This window comes from Molossus molossus, unplaced genomic scaffold (genome assembly GCF_014108415.1).
Source record: "Molossus molossus isolate mMolMol1 unplaced genomic scaffold, mMolMol1.p scaffold_m16_p_6, whole genome shotgun sequence".
NCBI lineage: Eukaryota > Metazoa > Chordata > Mammalia > Chiroptera > Molossidae > Molossus > Molossus molossus.
In genome coordinates this window covers 18,545,000-18,563,053 of record NW_023425399.1, presented here as the reverse complement: position 1 = coordinate 18,563,053, position 18,054 = coordinate 18,545,000, and the positions used below count along the sequence as shown (strand labels likewise).

The following is an 18,054-nucleotide window of genomic DNA, read 5'->3' as shown; positions in this document are numbered from 1 at the left end:
GAGCCCAAAGAGCCAAAGTAGAGGCTCCCAGCTCTCTCCTTGGGGGTTTGTGCGACTTGAAGGCTGACTGTTCTCCCCCACCACCATAATTCACCCCGTTGCCTAGATTTATTAACAAGCAGTGAAACTAAATATAATTCTGCCAATAGGTTGCTGTGTACTCAAAAGTAGGGGATAATAATATCCTTACAGCTTCTGATAATAAATCTTTTACATTTAGGTTTCTTTTAAGCAAAACAGAACACCCCTATTCAACCTGATAATTGAGGCTGCTGTCACAAAATAGTTATTATGGTGGCAGAAAAGAAGGCTGTTAAAGGAATTACTTGATAGCTGTCTTTACCTCTTTTTAATTTTTCTTCTTTGCCCTTGATTTGAGGCTGTCACACCTTGATAGTACATTTTAGGAAAATGCTGAAGCTATCCTTCAATTATTTGTCCAGCCCTCTATCTCTATTCCTTGATCCTGACTTAGACTATAAACCAATGGATTTGGCAAGATTTCTTTAAGTCTTGCATTCAAGCTTATCAGATATTTGGAAGTCTCACAGATGTTTGCACATAAGAAGTGCCTTGGGTTTGTTGGCATAATTTGCACATTTGAACTTAGATTTTTAAATTAAAAATTTCATGTGAATAGGTGTTTATTTTCTGTCTTTTTTGGAATTTTATACTTACTTTAATTTAAAAAATTGTACTGGTATTGACAAGCTCCTCTTCGTGAAGATGTTTATAAGAAACGTATAGAATTCAAATATGGTAAGAATCAAGATGGACTAGTTTGTGCTTATAATAAACTCTAAATTTCAGTGGCTTAGAACACAAGTTTCTTTTTAGCTCATGCTAGGTATCTTTAGTCTGTCAACTGGAGGCTCAGCTTCATGTTTTCCTTACTCCAGGACCCAGGCTGAAGGAGCAAGCCTCTCTCTGCACACACACATGGACTCTTAAAGCTTTCACTTGGAAGTGACACACTTCACTTCTGCTCACATTTAATTGGCCAAAGCAAGTTACATGGCTGCACTTGACTCCTTTGGGGCAAGGATGTACAATTCTACCACATGCTCAGGAGAACCAGAAATACTTGATGAATAGTATAGATGGCTGCCATGGCTTCTTAGGTCTTCACGGGCAAACTTAGTCTACTTGGCACAGTGTCAGTATTGCTGGGAAGCTGGATTAACAAGGTGCCTAAGAACGTGGACTCGGTTTCCTCATCTGATTTAGTACTCCTTAAATGAGATAGTCTTTGTAAAGTCAGTGTCTTTCACATTGTAAACACTCAATAAACATTAGCTGTCGTTAGAATTGAGAACTTGCCGATTTTCATTTGAATTATTTGAAGGGTACTGCTTAAGGATTTTCTCCTTTATTTATTGTAAAGGACATAAGAACAGATCCACTTTTTTTCCCTTTTTAAACATATACAATCCAACCAAAGCCAAAGAAAGGAAGAAGGGATAAGAATCAAGGAGTTACTTTTAGGCCTCAGGATGGGAGAGGTGGAAATACTACCTGGCTTGGTCAGTTTTACTAAAGTCATTGAAGATATCTTGTCCTAGGAGTTTTTCATACCTTTACTCAACTTTAAGGGAAGAATTTGAATATGAATGTTAATTTCTGGCACATCTACCAGTTGACTTGGCGATTTTCTTCTGTGTCTCACTCTAGCTCAGAGTCAAGCTCTCCACTGAAGTTGGCATCACAAATGTTGATCTCTCCACTGTGGATAAGGATCAAAGCATTGCACCCAAAACCACACGGTAGGTAGGATGCCACCTGGGCACAGGGGAGCTCAGGCTTGAGCTGAGTCCCTCTCTAGATGTCATTTCTGTCAGTAGTGATCCAGCTTGTACTCCAAATTAAAGAGGCTATATTTCTGCTGGCACTCCACCAGGGATGCTATTTGGCATCCAAGCAGTTTGAGGGGATATCTATACCAGTGGTCAGTCCCTGAGCAAACCAGTCCACGAAATAAGGAGTAAATCTGAGTCAGTCAACCAAGTATATTATTTAGTTAAGATGTCAATTTAAAAAAAACTTTCTCAGTGAAGGAAGCAGTTTATTAATTTATATTATGGTGTGATCTCTTTATCTTCACAGTCCTGAAGTTGCTTTTAGTAGCCTCAACAACTTTCTTTACCCCACAGTGTGTCTGAAAAAAGTTGGAGGCCTCATAGGTCCGTAGACCTGAGATGGCAGATAACATAGCATTAGGGCTATGAGTCCCTTTCTCAAGTTCGTAGAAGGCATCATAGATCAGTCGCAGCATTTGTTCCTGCTGAACTCAGAATCTTTTTGTTGTTGTTAATCTTCACCCGAGGATATTTTTCCCATTGATTTTTAGAGACAGTGGAAGGGAGGGAGGGAGGGAAGAGAGAGAAACAGACAGACATCAACATTGACATGAGAGAGACACATTGATTGGTTGCCTCCTGCATGCACCCCAACTGGGGCCAGGAAGTGAACTCGCAACCCAGTATATGCCTTTGACCGGAATTGAACCCTGAGACCCTTCAGTGAGTAGTTTGATGCTGAAACCACCGAGCCATACAGGCCAGGTCTCAGAATCTTTTTAACACAGTCTTCTAAGTAACCATTTGCAATTGATCACAGTTCAGCCAGAACACTGTATGGTCACTTTGGGGGGCCATCTATACCTCTGGGTATAGTCAGACCCCTAACTTTACTCAACTTGGATGGCTGTAGTCACCAAAGAAAGTAGGTAAACCCTCAATGCCATTTTGAAGACGGGATGTTAGCTGGAGCCTGGAAGCGAAGCATTCACTCCTTTTAAGTCCTGTGGAAGGGCTGGGACTTTTTCCTCTGGCTTGGACAGTTTCATAATAACATTGAAGATGAGAGCACTGTGAGTGTGCTTTTGCAAAGTTTAATGTTCTATATAGATGAAGAATTGAGATTACTTATAAGTAAATATAAAGCCTAAGTATAAAATATAGCCAGGTGTGAACTCAATAACCATTTGGCTTGTTCTATCCCCTGGCCATTTTAACCTAAAAATCCCAGGAAATAGCTGTGCAAAGAACAGTTTTCTCATAAAACTGCCTTTTGAGAAAATGAGTTTTTAAAATCCAATTCAGGCAGGAAAATACATTGAAACAGTGTCCAGGAAAAAATACAGCATTTAAAGAAAAGAAAAACCTATCAGTACCCTTCTTTTTCTTTGCACTTCTTTCCCCCTCATCTCCCAGCCTTGCTCACATATGCTGCTAGCATTGATCCTGTGATTATTTCTCCTTGTGTTTTTGCCAACCCATCTCTCCAGTCCACCTGTGTACCTGCAGGGGAACACATGAACCCTACTGGTTTCTGACTTGGTTGAGTTGATATCCTTAGGTCCTTGAAATGAAAGCCTGGAGCATGTACACATACCAGTTCCCCAGACCCTGATAAAAGTTTACTCTCTGCTTTTCTCAGTCCTGGTTTTACCAGTCCAATTAGCCCTCAGGACACAGACAATTCTCCATTTCTGTCTGTACACAACAGAAAAGTGTTACAGTGGGAGAGGGAAGTATAAAGCAATGAAGTAAAGTTTGTACTCTTGTTCTTAGATATATGCAGATTCTCTCTGAAGGTTGACTATATAAATGTTTCTCTCAGGGTGACCTACCCAGCCAAGGCCAAGGGCACATTCATTGCAGACAGCCACCAGAACTTTGCTTTGTTCTTCCAGCTGGTAGATGTGAACACTGGTGCCGAGCTCACCCCTCACCAGGTAAGGAAAAAGCCCAGACATTGTTTTGGCTTAAAACATTGCAGTACACTAGAGTTGTTGATATGTATATAACTGACTAGAGAAAATTCCGAATACTGCTTTCAGGTCTTCACTCTGTGACCTGATGGTCTATCAGGTTCTCCTACATGATACCCTGTCTCTTCTTGTGGCTGTAACTCTGAACCTGGAATAGATTCTTATTTTTAAAAGATTAACTGATATTGGGAAGATGATATTTAAGGCAGATTAGCACCTAATTGAAGCTTTTTTCTTTCTGACATTAAAAAAAAAAAAACACCCTACCAAAAACCATGTAGTAAAGTAATTTTGAAAAAGCAAAACCTAGGCAGTAGGCCCAAAGCATGTTTTTATTCTGGTCAAAGCAGATGTTCTATTTGGGAATCTGAAGAATAGTTCTTTTTAACTTGTGCTCACTTCATATTATGAAAGCAATAGGTTTCATTTGTATAAAGTAATAATCACTCTTTGAAAGATTTTCAAACCAGGCCCTTTCCCCAGAGAATCTGAAATGGCCTCCTGTCCTCTCAGGCACCTCTTCCCTCACCTCCGTCATCCCCCTTGGAAGTAACTGCTCTCAGCCCTGCCCCATCCACAGTTTACTGTAAAGGGAAATTTGGATAAAAATGCTGAATACTGAAAGATAGGAAAGAGTGTGGGACCTAGTGGCCTTGGTTTAGGTGCTTTGTAAGTGATGCTTTGGAGAGAGCCAGCAGACTCATGTTCATGCTGAGGGGCAGCTTTAGAGCAGACCTCTGAGGTGGGTGAATTTACCTGGAAACCTTTTGCTTTCTATTTCCTGTAGCTGTAGTGGCTATGCTTATGCCCGGCCCCAGAGTGGCTGCCTGCAGGACCACCATCCGGCACTTCTCTGTTCCTCTCTCTCTTCCACCCCCAAGCTTGGTTGGTGCACTTGGTTAGGGCCATGGCTAACCAACCTTTAAGTACTTTAGCCTCTTAGCATTTTGCAGCTCATTCTCAGAATGACATTTATCACCCAACTCAAGGAAAGAAGAGTACAGAGAAAGGAAATTAGACTAAATTGGTGAGCTTCGGGTTAGGGCAGGGAGAGTTAGTGAAGAAATGTAACTTTATGAAGAAATGAATACTTGTTTCTTCCAAGATTCTGTTTTGGAAACCATGGCTTAGAGACCTCCCAGGTATAATGGCATTTTGCAGATGAGTCTGGTGGCCGCCTGCACTTACCTATGATAGGAGGATGATCAGGCAACCAGGCTCCTAAATCCCATTCTTGGCCAAGACTCTGTTGTCAGGATGCTTCACATCTCTGTACTTTGGTGGTTTGTTGCCCAGGTGTAGAGTAACAATTGAGATTTGTATTTTTTCTGTGGATCCAGCACAGCTGTGTGACCATGTAACTCATTTAATCTGCATTCTTTATGATCTGTAAAATGGAACCAATCTACCTGCCTTATTTTGAAATCCTACAAAGGAAAGCTCTAAGTGGATATTAAGTTTTGCTGCAGTTCTAATGTGCAGAAACCTTAGTTTATTATGCCATTGTGGGAATAAGATGATGGGACTAGTACCATCATACTGATAATATCGGGTACTGTTTGTTAACTAGCTAGTGTATATGAAGTCCTGTGCTAAATGCTTTGCATATTTTATGAGGAGTCTTCACATAGATACACCACATATTGACGTTATCTTTTTATCTAAAGATGAAGAAATCAAGCCCAAGAAGGTTACGTAACCTGCTTAGCTAATAAGTAGGGGATCCAAATCTGTCTGTTTTAGAGCCTAGGCACTCTCGGTGACACCAGGCTGCTCTGCTTGATTAGCCCTCTTGCCTTGCTATCAGTCCCCAAGCCTGCTCTACTAAATCTTTAGCTGGAGACACTAATAAATTGAAAATGGGCCTCTTACAGTTCCACCTCATTTCCCTTCTTTTTATCCTCTGGTGAAGTTAATTGGGCAGTGAAGTGACCAAAAGGCTGGCAGGAAGAAGAAATTGCAGCAACAGCAACGGGCTTAAATCATCCACAAACTGGGCATTCAGTCTCCAAGTAGTCACGAATTGTTTGCATCCCTAAGTTAAATTTATCATACTAGCAAAAGTTATCTCTGCTGCCTGAGCTGGGAACCAGGTGGGATAAGCACTCCTTCCGCTTTCTCAGGCAGGTGTGGTGGAGCCCGAGCTCTCACTGTGATGAAAGAGCCAACAGTCTACTGCCTCATTGATTCAATACTGGGCCCAGGGGGAGTGTTGAAATTACCAGATGAAATACAATATTATTGTTTCATCCAGACATTTGTCCGACTCCATAACCAGAAGACTGGACAGGAAGTGGTGTTTGTTGCTGAGCCGGACAGCAAGAATGTGTACAAGTTTGAACTGGATACTTCTGAGAGAAAGATTGAATTTGACTCTGCATCCGGCACCTACACGCTCTACTTGATCATCGGAGATGCCACTTTGAAGAACCCAATCCTTTGGAATGTGGTATGTGCCTGAATACACCTCGATCCAGGCAAGAGTGACTGTGCCATAGTCAGACCCAGACGGTTCCTTCTCAGGGGCCTGGGTTCTTTACCCTAGCCTTGCCTGTGCCACCCACAGGGCAACAAACATGCACTGTGAGGTCAGGGGCTGTGTGCTGTTGTTATTAGTAGTCTTAGGGGCATGCACACAGCCTGGCACATAGTAGGTGCTTAATAAATAGTGATCAAATGAATGAATGAAAAGTATACATTTGCTCTCATAGGCTCTAGCAAATTTTTATAAAAGTTATACTGGAAGAAGGTTTTCATGTTACATGAAAGCACTATAGGGGATACATAGATGTTAGAGATAAAGGCCTTGGCCTTTGACATATGGTATAGCCTTGTGGTGAGGGGGATAAGATTTGAGTTTCAGTAACAATTCAGGATGGGGTGGAGCAGTGAATTGTAGGATATGCAAAATGCTAATAAACTGGTAACCAACGTTTGTATATCGTGTTATAGTTTTTACATGGTGCTTTTCACCTGGAAAACTTGAAAGACATGGCATTTGACCTAGGGGTTAAAGAATTACAAGGGTTTGTCAGGACAGTGTATGAGGCTGTGTAGATCATTGGGGAACAGCCTGCAGAAAAGCCCAAGGTGCTTTCCGTGCAATGTGAGAAGGTCTGTTTTCTTGGAGTGCCTGATGAATCTGGTCAGCAGTAGTAGATGAAGAGGTTGGAAAGGTGTAGTAGAGACCAAACTGCACCTCTGAATGGTGGTCAGCTCCCTTTGCAAGACAAAGGGGCAGCTGTGCTTCTTGTGTTGTATTCAAAGCTCCTTTTCTTCTCCTGGACTTTGAGCTGCTTTTTGTATGAGAGCGCATTTTTATTTCTTTTTTTTGTCTGTGACTAAATCACACTTCCCAGGGACACTGAGCATTTTCTGATTGCAGCTGTAACAGCCTGAGTACCAGCTGAGATTTTTGTATTAAGCAGCTCTGTGCGGTTCACCAGGCCAGTAGAAAATTAGAACTCTTGCTCTAAAAAGCATTTTCAACAAATACTTATATTGTTCTTGAAATTTTTTACTGCCTCAGTTTGTCCATTAATAGATTGGAAGTGATTGGACTGCTTGGAGCTTTTTTCAGTTATGCTCCTGCATGTGTTAGGGGGTACTGTTGTGCTGATGAGTCTTACCCCCTTTTCTGACCCTGTGCCTTTAAAGACTGCTTTTATGTTTTTTTAGGCTGATGTCGTCATCAAGTTCCCTGAGGAAGATGCTCCATCCACTGTCCTATCCAAGAACCTTTTTGCCCCCAAACAGGAGATTCAGGTATATTTAAAGAAGTTTCTCCATTAAACACGAAGAGATGTGAAATGGACACAATGAGAGGGCAGAAGACTCCTGAATGGTGGCTCTGGTCCCTTCTTTAACCTGTCTATATAATGCTTTATAGTTTGGTCATCGCCACCCTGTGAATTAGGCAGAGCAAATATCAGTCCCTGTCCTAGAGCTGAAAAAAACAGGCTCAAAGAGCCCAGTGACCAGCTTCCAGAAAGCAGATACATGTTTAAAATGTTTTTCCTAAACATCCAGAAGGTGCAGCCCTCCGATCACTGGTTGACAGCTATAGCAAAACTGGGCTTGACTTTCTTTCTCTCTGCTCCTGCATCAGTCAGGGCTGATGGGGCCAGCAGGTGGAAAACTCAACGGGGCTTTTCTCCCCAAGGCAAGTTCTTCTCCCCAAGGCAAGTTCTTTCACATAAATATTAGCTATCTCTGCCCAGCCCAGCCCAGAGGACTGCTATGAGGATCAAAATAGATAATGAATAAGGCAAGAAAGGCTTTGAAAAGTTTCTAAAGCAGTTTTCAAAATAAACACACTAATTGTTAAATAGTTTGAGCACTGTTAAGAAAACTGAGGTGATACACTCAGTGAATTATTTTGCATTCATGAGAAATGATCTTACTGTAGCAATGTAAAAACCTACATATAAATTAATGTTGAAGTGTTCCAAGCTGACTATTTACTCTTATTTCACTAATTTAAAAAGGACAAGGGCCCAAAGGGCAGAGTAATAGAATCCTATTAAAGAAAGTAAGGTTCACACCACTTAGCTGACTTAAGTGGGTAAGTAACATATGATGGATTAGGGCCACCCTGGGAACTCAGAAGCATTGTGAAGTCCAGAGTCCTGTCTTGGGTGTGTCACTCAAGCCATCCACATACCTGGGCTCCTTTGATACTAGGTGAATGACACTGGATGGATTGCATTTCCTCGGCCTCTAAATGGCAATGAGTCTTTGAAGGGATAAAGAGGGTTGGCCAAGTAATGAACTGGGACTAGTGTAGTTCTTTGAAAGGAGACCTCTGGGATCAGAAGCCAGCATTGAGAAGAGGCAAAAGGCCAAGTGACCATCATTGCCAGCAGGTGTTAGCCTCTGGGAGACGGTTCCTCATCTTGACTGTCATTGGCATTTTGGTCCCTGGTAAACATGGCAGACCCTGCTGGGAAGGGCACATTCTTAAATATTCTTGGTGTGACTTATTTTGGCAGCACCTGTTCCGCGAGCCTGAGAAGAGGCCCCCCACAGTGGTGTCCAATACATTCACTGCCCTGATCCTCTCGCCCTTACTTCTGCTCTTTGCTCTGGTGAGTAGCTGTAATTAACATGGGCAGTATGTGTCTGGCGCCAGACTCAGCAGATGTAGCTGTTCCAAAGGAGGCTTTGTGCTCTGTCCTCAGCACAGCTCCAGAGGGGTCCAGCAGCTGTGACCTGCACTGATGGTCAAAAAATTTTAGAATAACTAAAATTTCCCACTCTGAGGAAGCAGCCAAATAAATCACTCCATTAACAAGGGGCACGAGAAAGTACCTAATGGCTACTGAAAATGTTGAGTGTATGGACTGGTATGCTCTCTGTAGGAATGTTCAGATGAGATTAGGTATGGAAAAAAACACGGCTCAATGACTGTAGCTATATAAAAATAGAGTACAGAGGCTGTGCATTTCAGCACTGATTGAGCATAAAACTATAAGCAACCTAAAGTCCTCACCAAAGCAAGTGTTAAATAAGTTATGGTATGTCAATACAGTGGAATAATATGCAGCTTATTAAAAGAATGGATAGATTTATATATTGATGTGAAAAGATTGCCAGGATGTCTTACTGAGTGAAGAAGGCAAGGGGTTACGATAGTATGTTTAGTGTAATCGTCTTTGTATAAAAACCTTGAAAAGTCATTATCTATTAGTGTTGGTCACCTCCAAGGAGAGGTCTTTTTAAGGAATATAGAGAACAGAAATTTTTACCTTTTATACTTTCAAGTACTATTTGAACTTTTTTTAACCAATTGGTTTTTTTTTTCTCTCTCTTTTTAAAAATTATAAACATAGATTCATATTATCAAAGTTCAGACAATTTTGAGAACTGTATAGAAAACTCATTAAATCTTACTTTGGGAAAATTGCCTGTGTTCCTAATTCACTCATTGATTTTAATAAAATAATTATGGGTCAATCTAAATCTGAAAGGCATGCCACAAGCTTTCAGAAACTAGATCCTAGGATATGGGCACCTGTTGTCATATTAGAGTGATCAGAATTTCAAAAGGCAAGGAAACCACAGAAAGAGCACGCATTCTACCAGCTGCCAGTGGGTTTGTCTTACCAATACTTAGAGAAACTAGTGGGGGTACCAGTTACTTTATCATGAATGCAGTTTCTGACCTTTCTGCTTCATGGGTTCACCCGTTTTAAAATAGGAAAGTTTGTTGTCATTAAAAATGATGTTCAGGTTAGAGTTACCCAAGCACATTTGAGAGCAGGTGTTGGAATGCCTTTCTAAAGAAAAAAAGGGAACAGTTTTTCCTGAGGACTTATAATAAGGTAGTTGTCACTTAGAAAAATTCCCTGTCTATCAAGTGTGCATGAACTTTTAAGTCCTTAGGACTGTTCATTGGACTAGCATTGACATGCCATGTGTTGCCTCCCTTTCAAGTTGTAATGTCTTTTTAATATATTTCTCCCCATCATTTAGTGGATCCGGATTGGTGCCAATGTCTCCAACTTCACTTTTGCTCCTAGCACAATTATCTTTCACCTGGGACATGCTGGTAAGCACTCCTGGCTGCTAATTCCATTTAACCTCCTCTGACATTTAGCCTGCCCACACAAATGCCCTGTTAAGTAGACCCATAGCCTATTAACTATAATGACATAATAGTATAACATTTCCCTCTTCCTCCTGGCCTTTTAGGACAGTTAATATGATGATAAACCTGTTTGGGCCATCAGCTTAGAACAGCTGTCATTATATTGGGTTTCATTGTACTAGGCTGCTGTTGGCAGGCCATTTACCCTCATTTAATAGCCCTGTTCATTTCCAGAGATTAGTCACTTATCGTGTCTTTACATTGAGCGATCTTCCTGGAAGAAGAGCATTAATGCAGTTTCCTGAAGTTATCTTTCCCCAAGGAATCAATCTTCACATTTGCTAGCGGCTGTGTCTGGACAGTAATAGAAAACAGTTTCTTCCATAGTCAGACACGCTGTCTTGCATCATTCTCTTGAGAACTTAGGACCTAAACATAACAACATTGTCAATTCACAAATCTGCTAAGCTTTTCCAGAGACTTTCACCACCATTGGATTGGTGGTGCCTTGTATTTCATTTTAATATTCTTTCCTAATTTCTTGACTCTTTTAGGGGTCACCCTCTTGTGTCCATAGTGTGTGGGTTCTGTTGGGGTCCACAGATGAATCCCTTGAAATTCTAGGCAACTGTGTATCTATTCTTTTCTGGGGAAAGAGAGAGTCTATCACTTGGATCAGATTCTCACAGTGGTCCATGACCTCAAAAATGGTTAAGAACCTCCACTGTAGTTCATTTGTCATCCTTCTGGGCAAAATTGACAGGATGACCTTTTTCTCCAGCCCAGTTACTGGATTTGAATGATAGCCCTGCCTAGTCAGGCTGAGAACAAAACCTGAATATAAATTTGGTTAGAGCTGTGACTTTTCTTGTTGGAATGCTTTGTGTATACATTCCCTCATTTGATTCTCATCACAGCCCTGATGGGAGTGAGCAGGCAGGCGTTATGATCCATTTTTGACAGGTGAGAGAATTTAGAGTAAAAAATTAAGTGGGTGCAAGGGCAGAGCCTGGATCAGAGCCCTGGGCTCTCAATGCCCAGACCTGAGCCCTTTTCAGAAACTAAGCCTTCCTCCTCAGTCCTCCTTGCTTCCCTCCTAGTCACAGTGGCAAATTATCCTTAAAAATGTTTTAATAAAAAGGAAATTATTTATTTAATCCTGAATACCTTTATTCCAAATTTGAAAAATAAAATGAATTCCAAATATAACATGACAGTAATGTTTAAAAAACAAACAGCCCTAGTTGCAGGCTTGATCCCCAGCAGGGGGCATGCAGGAGACAGCCACTCGGTGTTGAATTTCTCTCTCATCGATATTTCTGATCTCTCCCTCTCCCTCTCCTTCCTCTCTCTTTAAAATCAATAAAAGAAATATTAAAAAAAAAAAAAAAAAGAATATTAAAAAAGCAGACACACAAAAAACCTACATTAAAGAAAATAGGTATAGCCCAGGCTGGTTTTGCTCAGTGGTTAGAGCATCAGCCCACAGACCAGAGAGTCCCAGGTTCGGTTCCTATAAGGGCACGTACCTCTGTTGCGGTTTGTCCCCAGCCCCGATTGGGGTTGTGTGGGTGGCAGCCACTCAATGTGTTTCTCTCATATCAGTGTTTCTCTCCCTCTCTCTCTTCCTCCTTCTCTCCCTCCCACTCTATCTGAAGGGAAAAAAAGAGAGAGAGAGAAAAAATAGATATGAACCAGAATGTGGAGCAAGATAGATAAAGTAATTTTTACCTCTTGGTAGCCAAGGCTGAGAGACAAGTATATTGAGTTATCTGTATTTTGGTGTCAGATAAAAGGAATAAAACAAGCCAGTCTAGAAGTATAGACCTTTTTAGGATCCAGAAATTACTACTCCTCACTGTCCTGCGCCCCAGTGTTATTACCGTTTCACTTAATTAGCTATCATGGCGCCTCTTCTTGTAGCTATGCTGGGGCTCATGTATGTCTACTGGACTCAGCTCAACATGTTCCAGACCCTGAAGTACCTGGCCATCTTGGGCAGTGTGACGTTTCTAGCTGGCAATCGGATGCTGGCCCAGCAGGCAATCAAAAGGTAAACTGGGGACAGGCCATGGTCCCGGAGTGGGATTAAAAATATTTTTGTCAGCTCTGTTCTCCTAATCCTCTGAACAACAGTATGTGGCAAAATGATTTATGTCCTTGGGAGCAAGTGTGACACATTAATCCATCCTTTTCTAAGTCAGAGAAGGGCCTTGGTGGTCAGCTTTAAATATTTAAAAAGCACAGCCATTTATACCCTGACATTAAAATAAGAGAAGAAAATAATTGTTTTATGAAGATTGACATGGATTAGGACATGTGACAGAAGATTATTGTTAATGTGTGGGCTGTAAAAACTTCTCTGCTCCCCCAGAGAACCCAGCCCTCCTCCCCTGCACCAGAGAGTTATCCTCTGTCCCCCCCAGAGGCTCCCAGAGCTTTTCCTCCTGAGCATGAAGGTCCATGCTCTTCCCCTCAAACTGCCACACTGCTCAGTAGCCCATACCTTGTCCCCGAGAACCAGACAATCTTAGGTTTACACAATGATCAGATCGTCATGTAATGGCAGCTTGACTTTTGAACCTGGAGGCAAATTTAAATGTCACATAGGTGTTTCTCATTGATTTGACTTTATTAGTACTTGGATGATTTCAGCCATGTAAAGGTCAGTAAGAAAAGGTCAGGCTTGCTTTCACCTATGAAAGTTAACATTTTCAGACATGTCCTGCTTTCTCCTCTCCGGGACTTTTGCTGGAAGAATATAGTTCATTAGTGTGCCCTCTACCACGGCTGCCGATTAAGTTGGTCAGATCAGGGAGAGGCCTTCTCAGGGACCATCAGTGGGTGGGAGAGCCACAAGTCTCATCCCTGCCCAGGTCTCCATTGTGAGCTTTCTAAGTGCCTCACTGTGGAGACCCAGCCCTGGTGTGCTCCTGGCCTTCCCTGTAGTAGTCCCGATTCCACCAGAGCTTCCCTTAGCACCAGCAGTGGCAGCTGGTCACTTTGCCACACCTCCAGCAGCCCTTCCCTTGCAGTAGCCAGTCTAGGCCCCAGGGAGCCCAAGGCTGTACTCTGCTCAGTTCTCTTTTTTTGTGGAAGTTGCACATGCAAGATGAGCAAAATCAAGGGGAGATAAAGGCGGAAACCATTTGATTTAGATCTGCTGCTTAGCATGAGTTCCTAATCTGGAATCCTAAAATTGTGTACATTTTCTGGGGAAAGAGAACATGATTCTCATCTCCTCTCTCCCTTCCTACCCCGACCCCATACAGAAAGTTAAAGCCCATTCTTACATTGCCCTCTGTGTGAGTCCTAGAACGAACTCTGCCACTAGAAAAGTCAGTGACCCTAACGGAAGCTCTGGTTGGGTGTTTGCCATTTCTTTCCTCAGCTTATTTCTCTTCTCACTGTCCTTTCTTGATTCTCAATCCCTCTTTCCTTTGGCAGGATCGCTGCAGAGCAGAGCAGTAGATTGGCAAAATATAGGACATTACGGTAACGATGAAGGGCTGTCTCGTCCCAGAAGCAGGGTCTCTTTCCCATTGCCTGCCTCATGCATGTCAGTTACTTATCTAGTCTGCAACCCTCTCGTTTCTCCCCACCCCTCCCTAGGCCAAAGTTGAATCCTGAGGCCTCTTTCCTACTTCCTGGCCCAGGTTGTGACTGCTTTAACTATATGAATCCATCCTCCCTTATGTCTCATGGGGTACTTTTTTAGACTGTATCCCCTCTCTCTGTGTTTAAAAGAGAGCAGAGTTGAGGATAAGACAGGTCTACCCTTGGACTTCTTACAAGAGGACTCCATTCAGAACATCTAAATTCATTATGTGATGGTCTGATGGCAAATTCTGGCACACCTTATCACTGTTTCTAGGCCTTTTTGTAACACTAATCTTCGATTGGGCCAAACAGTTGGTTTGGTGAGATTCTAAATTATGGACTAATGGCCACAGAGCAAAGCCAATTATCAGAACCCCGGTTCCTAGAGCTTAGGATATGGGTCACGGCTGCTCCCTTTGTGACGGAAATGTCATGTGAAAGATCACCCGTTCTATGTAGGTATTAGTCCTAGGACAAGCATCCGCAAGGTGAAGGGAGAGAAAGGAGAGAGTGTGTGATGCTTCATTCATCGGTTCCTATAGACCAGGGGTCGGCAAACGTTTTCTGGAAAGAACCAGATAGTTCTTCAGGCTTTGCAGGCTGTATGGTTTCTGTTAGAACAGTTCAGCTCTTCCACTGCAGTGTGAAAACAACCACACTATGAAAACAGTAGTATGGCTGTGATCCAGTAAAACTCTACTTATAAAATCGGCGGTGAGCTGGATTTGGCCTGTGGGGCACAGTTTGCTGACCCCTGTACTAGACAAAAAGAGGAGGGAAGTATTTGAATTTTCTGGTCATGTTCCCTCTCATGCTGTGGAAATGGCTTTCTCTGCCAGAGCAATGAAGCTATCTAATTTTTAATCCTCTGAAATAAGAAAAATCAACAAAAGCACAGAATGTAGATAGAGCCCTTTCACTGATGTGTGAGCATAAACTGGAATGTATAGTCTTCACAGAAAGAGACTACATTTGATTTTTTTTTCAAGTTTAATCTATATACAGTAAAATTCACCCTTTACAGTGTAGAATTCTGTGAATCTTGACAAACTCATATAGCAGTGCAAACATCACCTCAATCATGATACAGCCATTTCCACATTCCAGAAGGTGCCCGTGTCCCTTTTTAGTCATTCCTTCCTCTCTACCCTTATTCCCTGACTACTTCCATTTGGTTTTGTCCTAAATTATTACACTTGTGCTGTCAGATTTGCTTTCAGATCTGGTCCTTTCTGCTAAATACTGAGCTCATTAATTCTTTAAAGTAACTGGATTGATTTTTTTTCTTTCTTGATTTTTAGATGATCTACCCTCACTCTGCTACCCCCAAATCATACTGCTTGAAAGAGAGGAAAGTCACTTGACTATTTGGATATTTAGGACTTCCTGAGATTGGGACCTAGGATTTTAAAGGAAGTCCCTGGTAGCTTGGTGATTTTGATTTGAAGACAGACATTGGTTTGATCAGACATAACTTCTTAGCCAGGAGAGAAGCTTGTGGGCCACTACCCTTCCAGCTGTTCTCATTTCATACTCATGCTGTCCTCGCCATGTGAGCTTTTTGGAACACACATTTTAAAGTACCTGGGAACATCTGAGTGTGGGTAGGGAATTAGGGGCATTCAGCCCTCAGGATTACTTTTGTGCCTCTGTGCACCCCTTGGAACTGTTGATTAATTGGATTGAAGCCAGCCATTCTGCAAGATTGTGTCATCACATCAGCCCTCACCACTGGATATGGCTGCCTGCTGAGGACGGTGTGTGTCCGCACCCTGCTTCTGCTTGCCAGAGCCGCCAATCACTTCTTTGCTGCTGTCACCCTCCTGGTTGCAGTGTCTGTCTGGATTGTCTTTTTCGTTCTTGTGTTTCCCCATTAGTTCTTTTTTATTTTTTGTTAGTCCTCACCCGAGGATATTTTATCCATTGAATTTTCTAGAGAGTGTGCAAGGAGGAAGGGAGGGAGAGAGAAACATCAATGTGAGAGAGAGACATCAATTGATTGACTCCCACACGTGCCCCGTCCGGGGCTGGGGATTGAACCTGCAACCCAGGTACATGCCCTTGACCAGAATCGAACCCTCGGCACTTCAGTGCACGGGCCAACGCTCTATCCACTGAGCCACACTGGCCAGGGCCCCCAGTACTTCTCAGAGTCTAGGGAAAAGCAGCCTTGGGGAAAGAAGGAATAAGATGGAGTGTTTTTTTCCCTCATAAAATTTTTCTGTGAACTGAGTCGCATTTTTGAGAATCATTCTTTTTTAGGTTCAGGCACAGATTCTGACCATTGGCAAGAACATGACTGCATGCAGGTTTCTGTACTGAGTTGTCAGAACATTGTCTTCCAAACAACATGAGGGCCAAATGTTGGTTGGTGGATCTGGACTCAGGGAAATTGAAGATGGGTGTTCTTTAAACCATCCTTTCCGTTCACCTAATCAGAATTTACAGTCTTGCCCTGGCCAGTGTGGCTCAGTTGGTAGGGCATTGTTCTGTGCACCAAAGGGTTGCAGGTTCATTACCGGTCAGGGCACGTGTCTGGGTTGTGGGCCAATCCCTGGTAGGGGGCATGCAGGAAGTAGCATATTTTTCACTCTCATATCAGAATTCTCTCTCCCTCTCCCTTCCTCTCTCTAAAAACTGATTTTAAAAAAATCTTTGAAAAAAAATTTTTTTACTTTGTCTTTTTGGCCTAGCCACTGTGAAACGGTGTGCCTGGAATTACCTCATCTCCTTACATTTTTACATACCACTTTAGTAGTTATCATCAGGTTTGTTTCATGGTTTTTATTTAAATTGTCATCAGTTTGTTTGAACTAGCTGTCTTACACTCTTTTGTGAGATGAGATGGGGCATAAATAAATAGAATTAATAGGAAAATGAGTGTTCCTTTATTAATGGGATCTTATCGTGGGAGAGCACTTTGGTCTCTCTCTTGTCACCAGTTAGGAACTATGACAGTGACTTGAAACCTTCAATAATTTTGTATTCGTCTCCATTTTCTTTCAGAACAGCACATTAGTTCCAGAAGAAGAAAGGAAACTCTGAAACCTGAAATGAATGTCAAGAAGAGGAGTCAAGAACAATTCAGTTTGAAAAGAGGAATGAAAAAAATAACTTTATTTAAAAAGAAATAAGTCGAAATTGTGGTTATACTTTTTTTGCTTGTTTTTCTATTGCCCCAACACAGAGCCCAGATATTCTGTTTCTTTGGCGTGATGCCCCAGCAGGATGTTGTTAATATTCCTGACTCACCCAGATAAATCTGTTTGGGAATAAAGGGAATAACGGGAACAAAGGCCTGATTGAGAGTTTATTCTAGTACTTTTGGACACATGGAGCTCCTGGGGTACATACGTGAGGACTTAGTTGAGACATATTGTTGACACAATAGCTAGGATGTTTCTTCAGACCCTTTCACATTGGTCCTTCTCACCTGGAAAGGCCAGTGTCCTTTCTTCTCCAGCCCTGGTAACCAGCTGTCTCCTTCGAACCCCTCATTGGTACCTGAAGGCTCTGCTTTTCCTTGAAAGTGTCTCAAAAGAAGGTTGACCTTATGAGTTATCTTAGACTCTCAGAGGATCACACACATCTCAAGAATGCTTTTGAGGCCCTGGCCGGTTTGGCTCAGCGGTTAGAGCATCAGCCTGCGGTCCGGAGAGACCCGGGTTCGGTTCCTGCTAAGGGCACATACTTTGGTTGCAGTTTGTCCCCGGCCCTAGTTGGTCGTGCGGTGGCAGCCACTCGATGTGTCCCTTCACGTCGATGTTTCTCTCTCTCTCTCCCTTCCACTCTATCTGTACAAAAAATGGAAAAATGTCCTCGGGTGAGAGGTTGTGCCCAGGACCACCATTGCATGGGGGTTATATAGTATCACTTAGAGAAGTAATACAGAATAGGGTGGTCAAGTGTATAGACTCCAGTGTCAGGCAGACCCGACCACTTAGGGTGAGGGACTTTGGGCAAGGGCCTTAACTTCTCTAAGCCTCCTTTTTTTCCTTCAGTAAAAGAGAGGTGATAACCTCATCTGAATGAAGGATTTTCATGCATCTAAAGCACTTGGCTCAGTGCTTGGCATCTTTCCTAACTGACCCAC

General features: G+C 42.4%; 1 protein-coding gene across 3 annotated transcripts in view; it reads left to right on the top strand.

Annotated features, from left to right (window-relative positions):
- RPN2 (ribophorin II) overlaps positions 1-17,244 on the top strand; it is a 61,434-nt gene extending 44,190 nt beyond the window's left edge. The window contains exons 10-18 of one of the 3 annotated variants that reach the window (XM_036244517.1): positions 1,672-1,763; positions 3,622-3,736; positions 6,027-6,221; positions 7,451-7,537; positions 8,764-8,859; positions 10,247-10,322; positions 12,285-12,414; positions 13,809-13,856; positions 16,968-17,244. In XM_036244517.1, coding sequence (XP_036100410.1) covers positions 1,672-1,763; positions 3,622-3,736; positions 6,027-6,221; positions 7,451-7,537; positions 8,764-8,859; positions 10,247-10,322; positions 12,285-12,414; positions 13,809-13,856; positions 16,968-16,980 — 852 coding nt within the window. In that variant the 3' untranslated portion in view covers positions 16,981-17,244. The remainder of the gene's footprint in view (positions 1-1,671; positions 1,764-3,621; positions 3,737-6,026; positions 6,222-7,450; positions 7,538-8,763; positions 8,860-10,246; positions 10,323-12,284; positions 12,415-13,808; positions 13,857-16,967) is intronic. The other 2 variants (XM_036244519.1, XM_036244518.1) reach the window with 2 other exon arrangements.
- Positions 17,245-18,054: the final 810 nt, after the last annotated feature.